At 39.4% G+C, this 20,265-nt stretch overlaps 1 protein-coding gene across 1 annotated transcript; it reads left to right on the top strand.

The window, feature by feature from the left end:
* The first annotated feature begins 212 nt into the window (after positions 1 to 212).
* pamr1b (peptidase domain containing associated with muscle regeneration 1b) lies at positions 213 to 19,989 on the top strand. The gene is made up of 14 exons (XM_030730592.1): positions 213 to 555; positions 7,512 to 7,688; positions 8,651 to 8,776; positions 9,297 to 9,411; positions 11,069 to 11,286; positions 11,944 to 12,051; positions 14,407 to 14,577; positions 14,839 to 15,030; positions 15,221 to 16,045; positions 16,130 to 16,306; positions 16,826 to 16,892; positions 17,055 to 17,284; positions 18,582 to 18,937; positions 19,022 to 19,989. Exons 1-14 carry the CDS (start codon positions 396 to 398, stop codon positions 19,601 to 19,603), a joined length of 3,504 nt encoding a protein of 1,167 aa, XP_030586452.1. The 5' UTR covers positions 213 to 395; the 3' UTR covers positions 19,604 to 19,989.
* Positions 19,990 to 20,265: the final 276 nt, after the last annotated feature.

The following is a 20,265-nucleotide window of genomic DNA, read 5'->3' as shown; positions in this document are numbered from 1 at the left end:
TCGATACTTTTTAAGCATGAACACATATGCAGAGAAGCTGACATCAATTCTAGCACCACATCACTGATCATGACTTTCCCTTATTGGTTGTCAGTTTGCGTTCATGCCACCATAATGAGCAAAGCAGAGAACACATTGAACACACTTTCATTCATGAGCAGTGACGTCGTCTCCTAAGTGAAGCGAAGGGTGTTTTTGGGAGACCACTGGTAGTGGAACTCCTTGCTAGGCTGGGCTGAAACCTGAAGCCTTAAGAGAAGTGAGAGAGGGAAACGGAGGGAGAAGGAAAGGAAGAGAGAAAGAGAGAGAGAAATGGAGGGAGGGAGAGGAATGAGGGGCCGAGAGAAGGTGATGTCAGCTGAGTTCAGAAAGTAAACAGAGTTCCAGACTGCAGCATGCTTTCTGAGGGACGGAGACTGCAGCTGGGGAAAACCCATGGGGTTATCCGAACAATCCCCTGGTTCACCACCTTTATCTCTGGGAAGGGGCACTGGCTCCTCTTCATCTGGGTCTTCATTTTCATCTCCTTGCCCCAAGGGACAGCCTGGCCCTACGGTAAAGAATGACAATTAATTTACCTTCAGCTCTCTTTTTACTCTCTCCTATCTCTATGTTTGGCACAGCCTCTTGGCTCTTTGTTCTCAAAAAGCCGGCATCAGCACTCTTGCCATCCCCTCTTCCTTTCTATCCCCTAAGAGTGCAGCGGCACTCAGCAACATTTGTAAAAGAACAGTCACAGAGAAAGATGCAGTGATTTCTTTTTTTTACACAGGCAGCAAACACAAAAACAACTGACAAGTTTGTGCAATGTTTGTCTTTAAAATTCTTGTTATGAAATACAGAGGAAGGAATTGTCCGGTGTGGCTTTGTTTACTGTCTCATTAAAAAGGGTTCTGGGGGCCTTTATATATTTTCCACTGTAGTTATTTTGTTCCTAAACAAAAAAGAACAACATAAGAGTTACATGTTGCCACATATTCCTAGTGGTGAATTGAGGCTGTTGCAGTCCTAATAGAGCACTTGAATCTTGGCATGCATTCTCCTTTGTGCAAGAGCCTCTCTTTAAAGAGTTTACATGTGATGTGAGGGAGTGCTCCTAGAGACTGAGATTTACTCTGCCTGTTTACCCTTGAAGTGCTGCAGGAAGACGTGAGTCATGTTTGAGACAATCACGCTGACTGGGGTAATGTGTATACCGTCCACCGTCTCCAAGGCTCCGAAACCAAACCTCTGCCCTCTGTTTGATTCTTGTTTGCATGATTCTCCTGCAGTAAAATACTCCTTTCAATTTGTAATGTTGGTAAATGTGGCAAAGGGCTTGGCAGAGCGCAGCTCTGTTCAGCTGTAGTGATTAAAAGAGTTTCCACTGGCTGATTTACCTACTTGTGTTGTTGTCAGTCAGCTGAGTCGCTGTCAGCGCAGCTCGTTATATAATCACGTATAATCAGCTGATGATAGATGTTTTCTATTGAGCAACCTAAAATAGTTTCCATTTTCAGGCAAGCAGGGCAGGGGTTTTGCATGCAAATCCTATTTTTGTCAATTGTTTACACTCACAGTCACATGTGTGCGTGAGTGTGCTTGTGTATCATTCCATTTTTGCATGTTTTGGTCTGAGGATTTCTGAATTGTGTGAGGCTTCCTGTTTAGGATCTGACACACTCCCCTCATAGTTTGTTAAGCTAAAACCTAAAATAAGGTTTAGGAGCTTCTGGGTACTGGGCTGTAGGAGACAATGGCGAATGCAAGCAGTTGTAAATATCACAATAGATTGGAGAGGAAAAAAAAAAGCTTTGGCACAGACTTACAGTTACACATGATAAAAACTATTAGCCTCTGGTTTTGGAAATTAAGTGGTGCATGTCAGACTCGAGTTTTGGAGTTAAATGCTTAAAACAAATGTGCACACCTCAGACTCATGTTTGACCTACATTATGTTTTACCATTTTACCACAGCTTACAGTATAAGAGTATTGGGCTCCAGTGAAAGCCTCATGTTGCAAACAACCAATTATGTCACACTGGAAGAAGTCAAACTACAACAGACCTACCCCAAGGAGGTCTATTTTAGTGAACTAAATTTTAGTAAAAGGTGAATGTCCAATTCTTCACAGGCAACTATACAAAGACGATCACTGTCATCTGTTTAATGGTTCTTGTTCAGGCTGAGGTGGGGTTTTGGGAGAGCTGAACAGCTCTCGGCCGTTTGCGCATGTATCATACAACGATTGAGTGTGTGGTAGTGGTTGCCTGACAACTGCATTGCATCGGCATGCCTTCATAGTTGTCAGGACAAAAAATGGGTGGGGCTCGTCAGGGAAGGTGAAATTACATTAGGTAAGCAATGGTCAAAAAAACAAAAGAGGGAGGCTCTCTTTTTATTTTTATTTGTAGCTGCAGTAGAAATTACAAAAAACAAACAAACCAAAAACTTAAATCACTATGCAGTTACGAATGTCATTAAATTACCAGGAAGCTACTGTTGTTCCAGTTCCAGTTATAGGACAGCTTATTTAAAGCAGTTTCCAGGATGGTCACTGGGATCAGCACTCCAGGATCAGGGTCACAGTGACCACAGAACTCCCTGGGGAGTTTCCCGGTTCCATGATAGCTTAATGACTCTGACCTCAAAATACCAGACAGCTGCTGTGGGCAGTAGGCAAAAGGATTATACGGTCACAAATACAGTACATGCAAAGCTGCTGTCAAAACAGCTGTTTCTCCAATATACACCAGTGTGAAATAAGTTCCATTCTGTCAAGAGGAAACTATATATTTAGTCTTGTAAAAACATTGTAACATGTCTTTTGCATTGTCATTATTTTTTCTGATGTATAATTGGCAAAAATTATCGTTTGATAATGACAAGGAACTTATAGGAGTTGATTGTGTTACAGCTGGGACTGTGCACAGCAGTTTCTGCACTGCAATGCTACAAGGGGCCCACGAGTGAAATTAATGTTGATGCACTTGTTTGATAGAGATTTAGATGACCTTGCAAAACTGAAAGTAGTAGCCAGTTAGCTTAGCTTAGCACATAGCCTGAGAATTAAAACTGACCTGCTACCATCCCTAAAAGTAATGAACATATTCTAGCTTATTTGGCATTTTTTCCTAAAACATTAAACTATTCTTTGAAAATAACAAACAAACAAAAGAACGCTGTCAAAACATCAGAGTAAAGATATACCATGTACAACAGATGTGAGAGACACAATGATTTTGCTAAGTATGTCAACCTTATAAAGTTCTTCAGTCTGCATTGTATGTCTGCTTTGTCTGGAATGAAAACTAAAGCTGATAAGAGTTCCAAGTAGTAAGCAAAGGGGGGAAAAAGACAATAATTGGCTTAGATCCCACAGCAAGCATTGTGCCCAGCTGTATTTCTGATAGAATCTTGAGTCAAATTACAGGTTTATTGTTCTGAAAATCTGAAGGCAGCAATTCATTTGTTTATGTGAATGAGATTAAAAAAAAAATGCTGCTGCAAAATCACAACAAATAAAATAAGCAGATGCTTTTATTCTTAGCTAAAGTAAAAATGAGCTGCTTCCAGAAAACGATGGAACAGTTTAAGAGCAGATGTGGGTTTCTGAGTCACTTGTGAACCATCAATTGTGCTGGTTCTGCATTTCCAGAGCTTCTGGGACAGTTATTTTTAACTCTGAGAATATATTTTTAATGAAAATCATTGAATGCAACTGAACAATATCATCATGGTTTAATATTTTGTCCCTGGGAAAAGTCAGAGTTTGTTGTGGATAACCTTCAGATAACTAGGCCAGCAGGGTGTTGAGCACAGACACAAGGTCACAGGAAGGCTTGCTACCCCTGGTCATAATGATATCACTGTCAGGATCCACGTGAAAGCAGTGTGCAGCAGGGACAGCCTCCTTAAAAATATAAAGCACTTGAAAGTGCCTTGTGACACACAAAGTTTTGACTGTTTTTTATCTGTGTTACTATTTTCATTTCTACAGCTTCTTGAAGTACCGTGGAGCACATTTCAGAGCTTAACATATGGAATGGAAAAAGTACACTTAAAATGTCTTTCTATGTCTGGATGTATCTTCTCTCATAAACAACATGCACAGGGGAAGTGTGTACACACCATCACAAATACCAAAATAAATATTTGGCAGGTTGGATGAAAATTGTGCAAGACAGCCTTAAAAAAACAAACTTTGTTTTCAGATCCATTTCTTAGTAGTCTTTCTAGCTTCTTTGAAAACTGCTGTCAACACCTCCAGTTCATGGTTACACACTGGTTAGCCAGGGGCACATAATAACTACAGTCTTTGGTTTAATTATAGGGGTCTTTGCATGTTCTAACATTCAGTGCTTGTGTTAGTGTAAAACACTTAGAGGATACAGAATTCAGAAACAGAAAGCATTAGTAAAACCCTTTCAAACCTGTTCAGATCTTCCTAGACTGCTGTAAAAATAAACAAACAACAACAAAACCCACAGGAAATTCTTATTCTTGAGCCTGTTGATCCCCCCATGTGTTGACCTGGATGTCACACAGATGTATTTTGACAAGGCTGCAAGCTTCAGTTTGCTAAAATGAACAAATTCGCTTCACAGTCCTGTAAAAATTAGCTTTGGTGAATGCTTGCTAAAGAAAAGATGTAGCAGTTCAGAAAAATATCGGTGCCTTCCAGCATGTGGCCAGCTCCTAGGGGAGAAACCTCGGAGTCATGCTTTGGTGAAAACATAACAGCCTTATCAACAGAGCTGGAGGTCGGCGAACTATATCCAGTCACAGTGTATAAACACAGAAAACATAGCAGCCTGAGTTTATTTTCCTCAAGCAGGCGCATTAAGAACACAGCTTAAGGAAATCTGGGAACTTATCCTATCATAAATTCATACGTGGTGATATCACTGGACTTGTGAGGTGAGAGAGAATAATGTTTTCCAGACCTGGTTGAAGAAATAAAAAAGATATTTTTGTTGTATTGCACTGTAAGTGAGAGTATTCTTGGTGCAAGTGTACTGAGGGCAGATGATTTTGTTTCTACAGCACACTGAAGGCAAGTCAAGTGGCAGTGATCCACATAATGACATTACCATTAGCTCATAAAGTCTTTTGACCCTTTTATTTTTATGTCCTGTAAATCAGGTTTCACAGTCTTTTTGGCCACTGTCCTTTTCAAGAAAGCAGAAAAGCTGCCCCATACGAGGGAGCGATGGTGTCAACAACTCTTAATCCACATGTTGCATCTTCACAAATCCCCGTTGACTGACTTGGCTGGTTTGGCTCATATTGCAATCATAACTAAAGTAATTCTTGTTTTAAATTTTGTTCCTTGCAGCTTGGTTTGGCTCATGTTGTGCAGTAGCCACAGCAACAGCTGTGCTTACTGTAGGACTGGATACTGAAAGCATCACATCTAACACAGCCACTCATCACTTGTTTTCAGATAAACAACCCAACAATCACTCCACCCCATGCAATGAAGAAGTCCTGTTCACTTCTGAAACACTTCACTGACACTTCTTTGTATTCAGGTTTTTTTTTTTTTTTTAATCAAGAGCCAGGAGATCTCCACTGATTTTAAAACCCATAGTTTACAGGAATTGGGAAGTACTCCTCCATATGTATAAAAAAAAAATCAGCTTTTGTGCTGGTAACAGTGATTCATTCCACTTTTTGGCAACAAATAAGAATGCAATAATTGTGTTTCTGCATCAACAATTTGGATTCTTTTCAAGCAAGTTTGTGCAAAACGTTTGGCGTACCCTGTAAAAAAACATCAGTTGCACTTTTGACATTCTTCAGAAACAGCAGTTTCCAGTAAGAATATAATAAAACAGTTTGCTTACAGTGGATTAAAAAATGTCTGTGTGAATGTCCTAATGAATGTTGAATCCATAATACTGTATATAATTGGGGAATAATGCACTTGGGCCATGCCCATGCCGTAGATGATTTTGATTCTCATACTTGGTCAATAGAAATTTTGACGCAGGACATTTTTTCTTTTCTTTTTTTTTTGGTCTCAGGCAGACAGTCCAAGCTAAACAAAGAAGATAATGCATAAACATCAGCTTTGATTCAAAAGGGAAAAATTGAAGACATGTAACTTTACGGCCCTGTGATGGGCTGGCGACCTGTACAGGGTGTACCCTGCCTCTCACCCTATGTCGGCTGGGATAGGCTCCAGTACCCCCGCAACCCTGAACAGGATAAGCAGAAGTGAATGGATGGATGGATGGATGGATGGATGTAACTTTACATTCTTTTCTTCAAGAAACCTTTATTGGTAGCTAGTGTGATAACACGAGCAAAGGAATAGTTTGACATGGGCCCAGTGGTACACACAAATTTATTATCTCTGTTCTCAGATCTGTAGCAGTTTAAACAGGTCTCAGAAGACCGTGTTTTAGGATTTTTGAACATGCTTTCAGGCCTGATACACAAATCCAGCTGAGGTCGTATGTTAAAACATACAGGAATCATAAAAGAGTCAAAATACTGCAATGGCTTTATGAAGCTCAATATCTGTCCTTAAAATGCCTCCACTGGGATTGACTCAGTGCCGCTGCTCCACCTGCTTTCTGTTTGATTAATATCAGCATGTATGCCGTATCTCTTTTAGCTAGAAAGAAAGCCAGTCTGGTGATGAGCAGAAACACAATCTATGATATTCTTAAAGAGAAAGGAAAGTGGAAATGAGTCAAAACATCTGTGCCTCTTGCCTCTAGTTGACCGCTGACCACTGAGAGATTAAATACTTGTAGCTGCTTTTGTGTGTCTGCGCACTTGGATCTGTGTATTGGAGTCCTGGTTTCATATATAAACAACGATTAGTGCCAGTGTTCAGCTATGACTTTACAAATAAAGAGTCTGTAATTGAGAGCAAAAATGTTATTATGACTGCAGGCTGGGGGAGGCAAAAAATCTTGTACTGATTTTGTATCAAGTTTAAAGAGCAGCTTTGGTTAGTTCTCGAGCCACATCTGCCACAAGAGAATTTCCACTTGTCTGTTTTAGTGTTTAAATCTACAGTTACATAATCATAACCACTCTAACTCAAAGGTCTTTAAATCAGTGGTTTCCAATCCAATAAAATATCACATTTATTAGGTCAAAACTTTACAAAGAAGAAGGCTGGTGTTTACACTTGAGTTAATGTATCACTTTCTGATTAATGATTTGGTGCTGTTTTCCATGACAGTGACTTAACCATTTTGGCATGCCGAATGACGTAATAACACACAGAGGAGGTAAACTACTGAGAGTTTTGTGGTTTCCTAAAAAGGAGTGTCAACCATGTGGCAGTGGAAATAACCAGAGAGGCAGCAGGCGCAGATAAACACTAAACTGAATCTTCCCAGCTACCCATGTCCTCTCACATATTCCCAAAAGGCCAAACATCTGACACAGGCCAACATTTGACACATTTTCTCCATTTTTGACTCTTCATCTCTTTTTGTCTACTAATGAAATGAAGGTTAACAAGGCTGCTTGTTTGAGTGACATTGTGGAGTGTTATCTTCTTTAGATTACAGGCACTTGTACAACCACTGTCCCGGTTCAGAGTGGAATGTTATGTGCAGAGGATGCTGCGAGTACGACGTGATCCGCTGTAAGTGCCCCCTCCAAGGGGCTCCAGTGGGCTATGCAGTGCCCTGCTGTAGGAATGCCATCAATGAGTGTGACCCCTGCATAATCCACCCAGGTACAACCAATGATTCAGAATTATAAAATGCTTTTAATCTAATGAGATTTTGCATTATAAGCTATGAGGATTGAGCACTGCTTTTATAAAGTTTTCATGTGTTGGTGGAACCTTCTTGAATATCCACCGTGCTGTTTGTGCAAGACCTACTGCTGTCTGACATCTGCACAGCTGTTTGCATTGTAGCATGAAAATAACTTCTGTATTTGTGAATGATCTCATTTGTCTCCAGGCTAGCTTCCCATTGGCTTCTTCTTTTGACATACTGGCAGGATCTTCTGAAAATGAGTGAATGATCACACTTGGAACTTTGATTTGTGAATGAAATGGGACTGGATTCTTGTGCTTTTATGCACAGCTCTTTTCTTCACGTGGTTTTCTTACATGACATTTGCCTGTAGAAGTGTGTCATGCTATTTTCATTGTTTAAACAAGCTCTGCCCCCCCCCACAAGCTGTTCAGAATTAAATGGATGCCTGTACATCCCTTTCTCTCTGTTAAACAGTAAAAAAAAAAATGTGTTCCAGCCTCAGTGTATAGGCATAAATCTCCACATGCACATCCCCGGCCTGTGTGTTGTTAAAATTCATGCCTCTACTTGGCCACATGTTGCTCTTCACATCCCCATGCACAGGGCAGCTTCTTAAGTTAAAATCCATCCTGAAAAAGAAAACAGTTTCAGCAGGTTTTCTCCACATTTCTATTTCAGGAAGCAGTGATATGTTTTTTACATTCTGTTGCAGTGAAAGAGCAGCTTAATGAGTTCAGCAGAGCTGATGCAAAGGAAACATTTTAGGGGTTTGTTGAAGATCAAGAATACAGTCAAAGTCATTCAGAAAAAGTGTTCCTTATTCTGACATACAAAGACAACTTCTGGGAAATAATTACTGTTATTTGTCTGTATTCTGCAATCCTTGTCTCCTACTTTACTGCAGTTTTCTTTTTGGCTCTCCTTCTTTCAGGTTGCAGCATATTTGAAAACTGTAAGCGTTGCAACAATGGGACATGGGGCCCAAGGGATGATTTCTTCATTAGTGGCCAATACTGCACAGAGTGTCGACCTGGCTGGTCTGGTGGAGACTGCCTGAGTAAGTCTTTTCATCCTTCCAGTTAACAGAGCCCATGGCTTCACTCTAAATCATTTGTTTTACTTTAAGTGAAATGAATACCAAGTGCTAGATGTTTTTTTTCCATCTCTGCTGATTTATCTCCATCTGGGATAACTGTGCCAACTTGGAAGGCTGCCATGCCCAGGAGGTTTTCCATAAGGAGCTGAATGACAAGTCAGGAATCCCATAAAACTATTTAAGATGTTAGTTTTGGACCTTGGCTCTAGCTTTTAAATGCAAATATTCTACCAATGAGCAGAACAAACATACATTTAATTAAAAACAGAAATGTGGCAAAGCTGCTGCTTTCGTTCCTCTTATGTGTGTTGTGCTTATCCTTATTTATATTGTTGCATAGGGTTTCTACTGTGACTATGAAAGCCTAAATGCAGTCAGTGTTGGTTTAAATCCTGACCTTAACAGTTGAATGTGGATCATCAAAACATTGAATTAGCTGTTCAAATAAAACTTTTCCAAACAAAAATGTTGTGTTTTTCAGAGTGTGGGGGGGTGATCCATAAACGGCAGGGCCACTTGGTGCTGGAGAGCTACCCCAACAATGCTAGGTGTGAGTGGACCATACAGGTGGACCGGCCATTTACTATTGAACTCAGGTAAGATTTCAAGATTCTTTCCTCTGCAGGAGGTTTTCCCCAAACACACACACACACACACACACACACACACACACACACACACACACACACACACACACACACACACACACACATTGATGTTTATGTGTTAAAATGTGTACCATGTCCAATTCTTCTGAATTTAAATTGGAGATTATGCTCCATGTATAAAATTACAGGGAAACCAAACTGGAGGCATGACTGCTGACCTTAATTACTTTTTCTAAAGACACTCTACTACCAGTTTTACCATTTTTTTAATTTAAGGACTCTATAGCAAAGGTCTTTTTTTTTTTTTTTCAAGAATTGACCCAGTTATTTTGAATAATTTTCAGACTGTCAATAGTTCCCAGTAGTGAAGTGCTTTCTATCTGAAAGTCCTTGGAAAACCATGGAGAGTTCTGTACAGCTGCACAGCAGCCTGTAAAAAAATCTATTTAAAAATGGTTTGAATAAAACAAGACCTTACAAATAAAGCAGTGTCTGATGGAAACTAATAAATACAGAAAAGCTTTGAGTCAGTCAAGTCAAGTCTGTTTGGCTTTCAATCCTTAGCTGTTGAGATCTTCATTGTCCATCTGTAGTAAATATTATCAGCTGGCCTGCTAAAGTCAAATTTCCACTCAGATCAGCTATTTTGCAAGATGTATGTTGAGGACTAATGGCAAAGAGTGTGGAAACCATAACAGCATAACACAACTTTTTTTGTAAGGTTATGGCTTTTCAGTCCAGTGATAAATTTCTTTTTCTGTAATTTTCTCCATTACGCGTACAGGTTTTACAGGCAAGGAGAACAAAAGCTCCGCACAGCTAGGTCAGACTCAGTATGCAGATCCTGATGTCTGGATTTTAAGTGTGCAGAGACTTAATAACTGCAAGCATTTCTTTAATGCTATGTACAAAGTGCGTCATTAAAATGTACAACCATGATGTATGTGACAAACTGAAATGAAGGGTGGAATAATTCCTGAGGGCCAAACATCAATATAAGTACAGTCATTTTAATAACTTTAAGGAAATTTTGTTTTTTTATTTTCAAACAGACTGATGGAAATAACAAACACATGCTGATTTAGAATGGGATGGTTATGCTGTTTTTTTAACAAGACTGACTGCCAATTAAAAAGATGTAATGACATCTATATAGGCACAGAGTAAGCATTCACAATAAAGTGTAATTTCATAGGGTGAAGACATTCATTCATTCAGAGGTTCCTAATGTTCACCCAAACCACAAAGCTAATAATAGGCATCGCCTTTGATTTATTGCTGCTGTCAGATATAAAAATGTATTTACTTGCCTTTGCTTGTATCAGGCATGATCTCTAGTGATCCCTCTACTTTAACCTTTGCTATTACAAAATCTTTAAATCTGAGTCTGTTGCATCTGAAAACAAAAACAACAAAACATAAATACATAAATCTAGCTTTTTTAAGTGTTGTGCTTGTCCTTATAAATATGCGATGTGGAATTTTAATTACTTATGTTAACTTGCTTCACATTATCATCATATCTATAAATGGTGCCGAGATGAAGGTAATGAGTAGCAAACTCCTTTAATCGTGAATAATTTCAGAAAACCAGACATTTATTCTTCTGTCTACTATTTCTCTAAGCTGATTTTTGCACTTACAGGTTTATGATGCTGAGTCTGGAGTTTCATCATTCCTGTCGTTACGACTATTTGGAAGTCCGAGATGGCGACAGCATCAACTCGCGTGTTATCGGTAGATACTGTGGGAATAACAGACCTGCTCCAGTTCACAGCTCCGGCAACAGTTTGCATGTTCTCTTTGTGTCTGATGGTTACAAGAATTTTGATGGATTCTTTGCCACTTTCCAAGAGAACTCAGGTAAGTTACATAACAAATACAATAGTGCCACTGCTACAGATAAGATCAAATCTTAAGCCCCTTACACTAACCATTGCTGAAGAAAATTGTTTTCCTTTAAACCTGCTGTAAAATCAAATTTAAATTCTTCAAATGAGCTGAATTATTTGTTTTGATATGCAACAGATAAAAAGCCACAAAGTCATACTTTAGGTACAAAGGGGCTCTTTGGAAACACAACAAGGGCAAACAAAAAAGACGTTTCCATGGTAGTTAGTGTCCAGTACCTAATAAAAGATCTTAATAGTGCATGGCTGGCATCTCCATTTTATGGCAAAAGACTTTGTCATGGGTGTTGAGTTTGTTAACAGCCTTCCTAGAAACCCAAATGCTTTCACTTCACAGAAATGTCCTCATTCTCAAGGTCTAGAACTCAAAAACAGACACACATGCATGTTACTAGTGCCTAAGCCAGATGTAGTAAAAAGTAAACAGAGGGCTCTTTATGTAGAAATTGCCAAACACTTGAAAATGACATTTAAATTCCATTAGCTTTGAATATGATTCCTGGATTTAGCTTGGTGTCTACAGCCATGCATTTTGGCATTCTTTATTATTAAACTGCTAAAGAAACTGCTCCTGTTTGTGCCCTAATGTCATACACTTGTATGCTCACAGCTTGCAGCTCTTCCCCTTGTCTGCATGATGGGACTTGTATCCTAGACAGTTCTTACTCTTACCACTGTGCCTGTCTGGCTGGCTACACAGGCAAGAGGTGTGAAAATGGTGAGTCTGTGACATTACCAAAGACCCTATAATATGATCATATGAGTAAAATTAAAGTTGGGAATTTAAAAAAAAAAATGTTAATCACGGGGAAGAATAAATCAGTCTAATATTCCATCTCATGAGGCATCAGAAAGACATGTGTCATAATGTACTGCGGCTTACAAAATCCCTGAATTATTTCAGTAATTTTCATCTAAAATGAGACACGCCTAGTTACAACAAATTCATGAAGAATTGATTTCTTCCCCAAAGCCTTTTTACTGTTGTTGCTGCCCCAAGGCAGGCAGTGATTCATTTTCACAAGGGAGAGGTTTGTGGTTTGGGCTGAGATCAAGCCAGCTGCCTTCCACAGTTATATGGTCAGTACTGTCTGTGTTGATTTCAAGTTTCATTGGAAAGGACTGCAAACCCAAATGGCCACTTAACTGTATTTTTTTTTTTTGGGGGGGGGGGGGGGGGTTGTTGCATGAAATATATTTGTCTGTTGACAGATAAATAAGTTAAATGACAAGGAACAAACTGAGGAAAGAGGGTAGCGAGCGGAAGCGACCAATGAGAAGAAATACGGAATATATTTTCTAGAATGGTAATCAAGACCTTTTGGTTACCATATTGCCACTTTATACCACCTTAAATATTTTTGTGGGCTGGAGTTCTGGGGGTACTGCTGCCCTAGGGTCTGGTTAAAGTCACTTTGCCCTATAAGGTCCTTTAGTTATGGATGTCTGGTGTGTTTTTGTATCCGGTGCACCTCTCTTAAGATGCTGGAAAAACAGACTTGGTGAACTCCACATTTTTTCTTGTGGTGTTGTTTTTCAGGGCTACATTCAAGTCCATAAAACTAATGGTGAAACAATTTGACTTATATAACTAGAGCCAGTGTTTTCCATCAGAGGAGACACCCATTGAAAAAAAATGGTAGTTTCATTCCACACAGTGTGCATTCATCTGTATTCTCACGAGGAATCATCAGCTGTTAATTTTAATGGAAAAGAGCTGGAGCAACGTGAATGTCTTACATTTTGTGGAGATAATGTAGTCTGTATTTCTGCCTGAGAGTCAGATGGAGAATTTCAAATATGAGTCTGAACTTAGCCATATTTTATGCTTCCAATAACCACCCTGTCATCTGTCAAAAGCCTAAGCTAAAACTCATTTGGTATGAGAAAATGTGACACATAATAACAGAAACTTGTGACAGGAAATGTTTTTCCTTCTTTTACTTTTCACTCTGAGGCAAAGTTGAATTTATCTTTGAGTCTAATCAGTGTCAGTATGTGGTATTTAACTCAGTTTCCAGAGAACTAAGGAAAAAAAGGATGTACATGTTGTGATGTGCCATGTGTTAGCATTCCACCCTGATAACTCTGCATTCACTTCAATTTGTCTGTGACCACAGTTGCACAGAAAATAATTTCACTGAATGCACACACACCTCTGGGTGCTTCATGGTTTTTCATACATATTCAAAGGTCAGGCACAGTTTACTTCTCTACTCTTGGTTGGCCAAGAGCATTCTTCATCCCCCTAAGGGGCTGAAGCTTGGAAATGCCGTAAGTTAAAAAGATTATAGGGATGGTTCTCTGGTTTGGAGCTATAAAACCACAAACAGTGCATTTTGTGGCTCTGATCCCACTTAAAGTCAACAACATAGCAAATCTCCTGAGAGACTGTATCATAGAGATATGATAACTGTTGTGTTAACACATGTTTTTTGAACTGATTTGCGGGCTTTTATCACAACATTTGTGCACAAATTTGCAGCTGCTCTTAATAATAGATGAGGTAGTACAGTGTATCACAAAATGCAGACGTTTCCCTCGAATAGTTTTATTTTGCAGTAGGTTCTTATACAGGACAGTTACACACAGTATTCCATAAACACATTACCAGTCTCTACTATCCCACTTCATAAAGTCCTCTTTTACAACAGTGGAAAATTTAACATTTTGACTAAAGAGCTTTTATTGCATCTATTTCTTCCTCATTTACAAGCCATGTGTTAAAGTCTCACTGTGAACTGTTCACACTTCACCATGATGGGTGAAATTATTCATTAATGAATCTCTGTGGTAGCAGGCCATGCTTTTAAATCTCAGGAACTTTTCGCATTAGAAGAATTGAGTCTCTGTTTTATGGACTACCTGTCTGACCTATAAATATCAGAAGGCAGTGAACTTGCTGAGACTGTTTGTGTGGTCTTTTACAGCAGTAAACTGATTGTTAAGGTATGCTAGAGATGTCTCTTAAACTCTTAAATACGTTATGCGTAGATGATTGGACATTTAGTCAGGAAAAAGAGAAACTTCATTTGTCCATAAATAAACCCTGCATGTCTGTATTTCTCCTCAGTGGTGGGTTGCCGCAGGCCTCCGGTGCCCACCCATGGCTCTACAGAGGGTCTGTTTCATCATTCTGGTGCCCGCATCACTTTCCGTTGTGACCCTGGGTTTGAGCTGAAGGGGTTTCGTACGGCCATCTGCTTGAGTGACGGAACATGGAGTGTGCCTGCTCCAGATTGTGGTAGGATAATAATACAAATAGTTAAATAGTTTGTTTTTTAAAAATAATTACAGTTTAATATCTGGGAAAGTCATACACACGTCATTTGCTTGTCTCTGGATGCCATGCATATATATATATATATATATATATATATATATATATATATATATATATATATATATATATATATATATATATATATATATATATATATATATATATATATATATGCATACATATATAAGATTTTATATATAATTTATTTTTTCCTGTCTTCAGTTCCAGTGGAAAGAGTTTGTTCTCTGCCACCCAGGCCTGCCAATGGGGACCACTTCTTGGTTTATGGACCCAATGATGTTCTCATTGCTCTACAGTACTTGTGCCACAAGCCCTATGAACTCAGTGGAGGTTCTCAGAGAACCTGCCTCCCTAATAACACCTGGAGCGGGACTCCTCCTGTTTGCATTAAAGGTTGGAAAATATGGCTTAATAAATGGACAGTGAAGATGAAATAGACAATAAATGGATAATAGATCAGAGGAAATCACTCAGTGTCCAGAGCTAATCTGTGTACAAGCCAACTTTGAACCAAATCATTTTCAATCACCTGCTAAAAAGATAACTGATTAATGATCTTTTAATGTTTTTGTTTCATTCGCAGTGAATAACACTCTCACTGAAGCAGAAAAGGACAAAGTAAAAGAGATAGAAAAGGTCACAGAACTAGATATATACAGCAACAAAGATATCAGTAAAACTAAAGAGAAAGAAGAAGAGAGCACACCTCAAGAAAAAGAAAGTGTTCCCGGAAAAGATATAAACACCGGACAGGAGAACACAACAGTGGTCGACAGGGAAGATAAATATACCGGGACCATTCCAGAGAAAACTGTGTCTGAGGGTGGGAATGAAGGAGAGCTAGATGAGAGAAATGCTGGCCCAGAGAAGCCTTCTGGAGGTGGTGATGATAAAGCGACTAGCAACGGCCAAGATAACAGCCTGTACACATTTGAAAAGACAGACCCAAAACAACCTGAGAAAAAAGAAGACAGTTCAGACACAAACTTTGACAAAGGACAGACAGATGTCACAGAAATAATCGTGATAAAAGACAAAGGACAGGAAGAGAGTGAAAGAAAAGAGAAACAGGTGAATGGGAAAAGAGATCCGGACAAAGTGGGCCCTAATGACACCAAGCTGAGGACGGTCATATCTGAGGGTGAAAACACAGTAGAGATATTTGAACTGGAAATGACAAAGAACAACACTGTTACACATGATACCAAGAGCACCGATAAAGAAAATAATACCATAGGGTCTCTACTGCCAGGGAAGAAAATAATTTCCCCTCAAGTCAACATTACCTTGTACAGAGTAGAAAGTGGGAAACCAAAGGAAACTAAAAAGGATGAGAAGGATTCAACAGAGAAAACAGAGGAGGAGAAAGAGAAAGAAAAGGACAGAGAAATCAACCAAAGCTTCACTGGTAAGAGAATCACTGACAAAAATAAAAATGACTAATTATCCGCTTTTATTTGGCCTTTACTCTCACCCACTCTCTGTTCTTCAGAAAAAAGCTGCCCACCTCTGCCTCGCCTCTACCATGGCTACCACCAGGTGGTGCCAGGCTTGGAGCCTGAAACAGTGGAGTTCCTGTGTAACCACTCTTATGCTCTCAGTGGTGATGCCCGACGTACATGCCAGCCAGATGGCACATGGAGTGGCAAACAGCCCGTCTGTATGAGAGGTACTGTCACCTGTTCTGTCATTTACTATTTATTTAATCAATTATTATGATTTTGTTGTTTGGAGATTTGTAGAATGTTTTTATTTCTTTAAGTCCAGTAGGTTTTAAATATGGCGTAAAGACTAAAGCATTATCACACAAAACTAGACGCTATAATGATTTATAAAAAAATGAACAATTATTAAATGGTTGTGGACATTATATCAGTATATTAAACTTGTAGATATACTGGCTTGTAAGTCAGTAGTTCCAAAATGCTGAATAAATGCTAATGCTAAATGTTATTAATGAAATGATTCTGGCAAGAAAATAATCCACTAGTTCTGGAGCTGTAAATATTAATTAGTTCTTAATGGATTTTGGCCTGGATGCTCTGTAGCTCTTTGCCAAGAGGTAAGTGGAGGAACGGTCCACTTTATTTAATGAATAAATTAATGAAATAGAGTCATAGCCAAGGCTATTCTATGCAGCATTCCATGGATCATTTTCAACTCAAAAGTTGTCCTTATTTATTTGCAGCATGTCGAGAACCCAGAGTGTCAGAGCTGGTGAAACAAAAAGTTCTGCCCCCTCAGGTGCCATCCAGGTATGATTATTAATGCATTATGTCATATAAAGTACTTGACAACCATAAAAATATAGCATAGTTTAGGAAAATGTGGTATTTAGGGACTGGATAATTGATTTTAACAACTCAAAGGACATACAGCGCACTTACTACATGTCTTTGGCATATCTTCGCCCTCAGAAAGACACCTGTGCACAAGCTCTACTCCTCTGACCTGGGTCAGGAGTCCCAGTCACACAGCCCCACTAAAGCCCCCCTAGTGCTTTCCCAGTTGCCCCAGGGATTCCACCATCTTTACACACGTATAGAATATGAGTGTGCATCTCTGTTCTACCACCACTTCGGCAGTTCCCGTCGGACCTGCTTGAAGACAGGGAAATGGAGCGGGCGACATGTCTCCTGTTCACCAGGTGAGGGCAGCAGAGGATCACTAGTTGTCAGACATTTTAATGCAGTGATTTACACCCACATAACAATCCTGTGCAGATGGAATTAAAAATGATGATGTGGTCACTTAGACATGGTGTTTTGATAGCCATTTATATAATGAAGGAATACTTGATGGGGATATACAACAGCACTATCTAAAAGCATTTCTGCCTCTAATTTCTGACACAACCTTGTTACTATGTCTAATAAGCATTTTGTGTGTGTGCGTGTGTGTGTGTGTGTGTATGAGCCTTTTCCCCTTACAGTGAGACCTTCCTAAGAAAATAAGCAGTAACTGTAACACAACAGCAATTGTGATTATGTAAATAATATAACAATTATTGTTTTATGAGGAGATAACAGGGGCACTGTGACAAAGGGGCAACGAGAGTTTAAAATGTCAGAATTTTCACTAAAAGATGCCAGATGTAAATACTACTGTAGCAAAGTTAAAACACAGTGAATGTAACACTGCTGTTTGGATGTTATTTTTTCTCCAGTGAAAAAAGGGTGAAAGTGACTTGTTGCCATGTAAAACCATTCATTTTTAATCCTTTCCTATATCACACATTTCCTATATACCCATATAAACATCTTATTATAAGACTGTGCACATAAGACTATACAGCAATAATCACTCTTTATTTTCTTCTTTCTTCTCTGTGAAAGGAGATTTGTAAAAATCACAAAATTGACCTCCCTTTTTGAAAAACTTTCCATAATACAAATCTGAAAAAGAGAAAAAAAATATAGATATATATCTATCTGTGAGCTTTGTTTAACATTAATAAAATATGTCTGTACACTGACAAATACTGGAGGAAGATTCATGTTTTATAGGGTGCTGACTATGAAATTGAGGAAAGAATGAAACTCAGCTCAGCAGCTTAGTGTCTGTGTCTTTTATCTGATTTTGTAAATCTTTGCCTGATTATTGTAATCAGGCAAAGATTTACAAAAATTAATGCCCATTGTGGGCATTAATTTTCAGGTGACTTTCATTTTGTAATATATATGGAACAGGTACCAAACTGTGTACTTATAGATTCGACTTTTTCCCTTCTTCAGTTAGGGGGTCATATTTCACATGGCTGTGTAGCCTTTAAGTGTTTAATATTCTGCTACTACTGAGCATTTTTGCAAACTCTGTTCAAAAAGTTTTAAATAAAAGCAGTGGCACAGCTCAAATGTTGACTTAACCTCAGTGAAAATGTGTCACTGTGTTGTGTTTCCTGCTATCCCCTTGATTATAGTCACACCTCTCATTCTTTTTGGCAGTGTGTGGGAAGCATCCGACCTTTGACCCAGAGAGGCCAGAAGAGGCTCACTGGCCTTGGCTGGCTGCCATCTACCGCCCCTCCACCAAGGGTACAGGGACCAAGGTGACAAAGGCAGACAGCCAGGCAGGGTCCCTGAAGGATGGTGGAGCAGGAACTGGCAAGCACAATCAGGCTTTTGACTGGCAGCTGGTCTGCAGTGCAGCTCTGGTTAACCAAAGGAGTCTGGTGGTAGCAGCTCACTGTGTGACAGACCTGGGCAAGGTTTTTCCTGTGGATACAACCACAATAAAGGTGGTGGTGGGGAAGCACTATCGTGATGATCACAGAGAAAGCAAAGGTCTTCAACACCTGCGGGTAAGCTGTAGGAAGGAAGTCTTGTTATTAAGACAATTCTTTTTAATAAAGCTTGCAGAATAAGCCTGTCTTTTCCTTTTTCAGGTGGCCTCTATTGCTATTCATCCAAACTATGACCCCAATACTCTTGACTCTGACATTGCTGTGATCAAATTACTGGACAAAGCAAGGATTGGAGAAAAAGTCCTGCCTCTCTGCCTGTCCGAAAACCAGGATGAAGAGGTGACCTCTGCTCAAGGGCTTGTGACAGGCTGGTCTCCACTGCCTGAGTCAAGTTTAGGCCCTGATGAGAAAGCAAGGGTTGGGCTTGTTCACCTTGCTGATGTAGTCCCATGTGAGCAGCAGTATGCTCGTAATGGGGTGCCAGTCAGTGTTACAGACAATATGCTTTGTGCCAGCCAGAAGCCTGACTATGGACCATCTAACATATGTCCCTCTGACACTGGAGGAATTCTTGTCCTGCCTGCCCCCTCTGAGAATCAAGCCAATGATAATCAGAAGCCACCTTTTGGTTCTGCACAGGTGAAAGGTGAGAGCAAAGGGTTGTGGAGACTTCTGGGACTGGTGAGCTTTGGCTATGACCAAGGGGAGTGTGATCCTGACCTCTACACAGTCTACACACATGTAGCCAACTTTAAAGACTGGATCGAGAGCAATATGAAATAAACATCTCACAGTCCTCTTCCTTATTTAGTCTGTATTGTAGTGCATTCATTCTGCCTAATCTTTTTTTATGCACAAGGGCATTTTCCTACTTAAATACAGAAGCAACACTGGATAACACAGTGCTCTAACTGAAGGGGGTGCTAACACATTAGATGTGCTGATGCATCACCCTTTAATCTGAAGACTTCAGTGTTCAGGTCCCTCAGCCTGAGGTTACACACTTGAAAATGACAAGAAAACCATTCAGCTGAGTATCTGACTGTTAATGGTTTGGACTGTTCCCATTGTTATGTATATATGTTGTAATATTCTGAATTATTATATCAATTCACATGACTATAGAGATGTACATACTTTATTGAAAGAGAAAAATCATGAAATTTTTATTAAAGGAAAGGTTTGTGTGGTAAAGCTTGTGAAACTGAGTATTTGTATTCCTTCAGAGTCTATTTATCCATATATACATATCTTCTACAGACAGAATCATTTTCATTGAAGAAGAACCTTAAGTTTGCTTCATGTAGCACACGGTAGAATGAATCCGTGTCAGAGCAGCACCATTTTCACAGCCATTTCCAAAATCAATTGCATCCATTCTGACTTTTCACCATTATACAACTTTTTTTTTCCCAAGTGACCTTACATAGCCAGAGGACCTGCAG

The sequence above is a fragment of the Archocentrus centrarchus genome, chromosome 6 (assembly GCF_007364275.1).
Source record: "Archocentrus centrarchus isolate MPI-CPG fArcCen1 chromosome 6, fArcCen1, whole genome shotgun sequence".
Taxonomy (NCBI): domain Eukaryota; kingdom Metazoa; phylum Chordata; class Actinopteri; order Cichliformes; family Cichlidae; genus Archocentrus; species Archocentrus centrarchus.
Note: the sequence above shows the minus strand (reverse complement) of the source record. Positions and strands in the feature narration are given on the sequence as shown.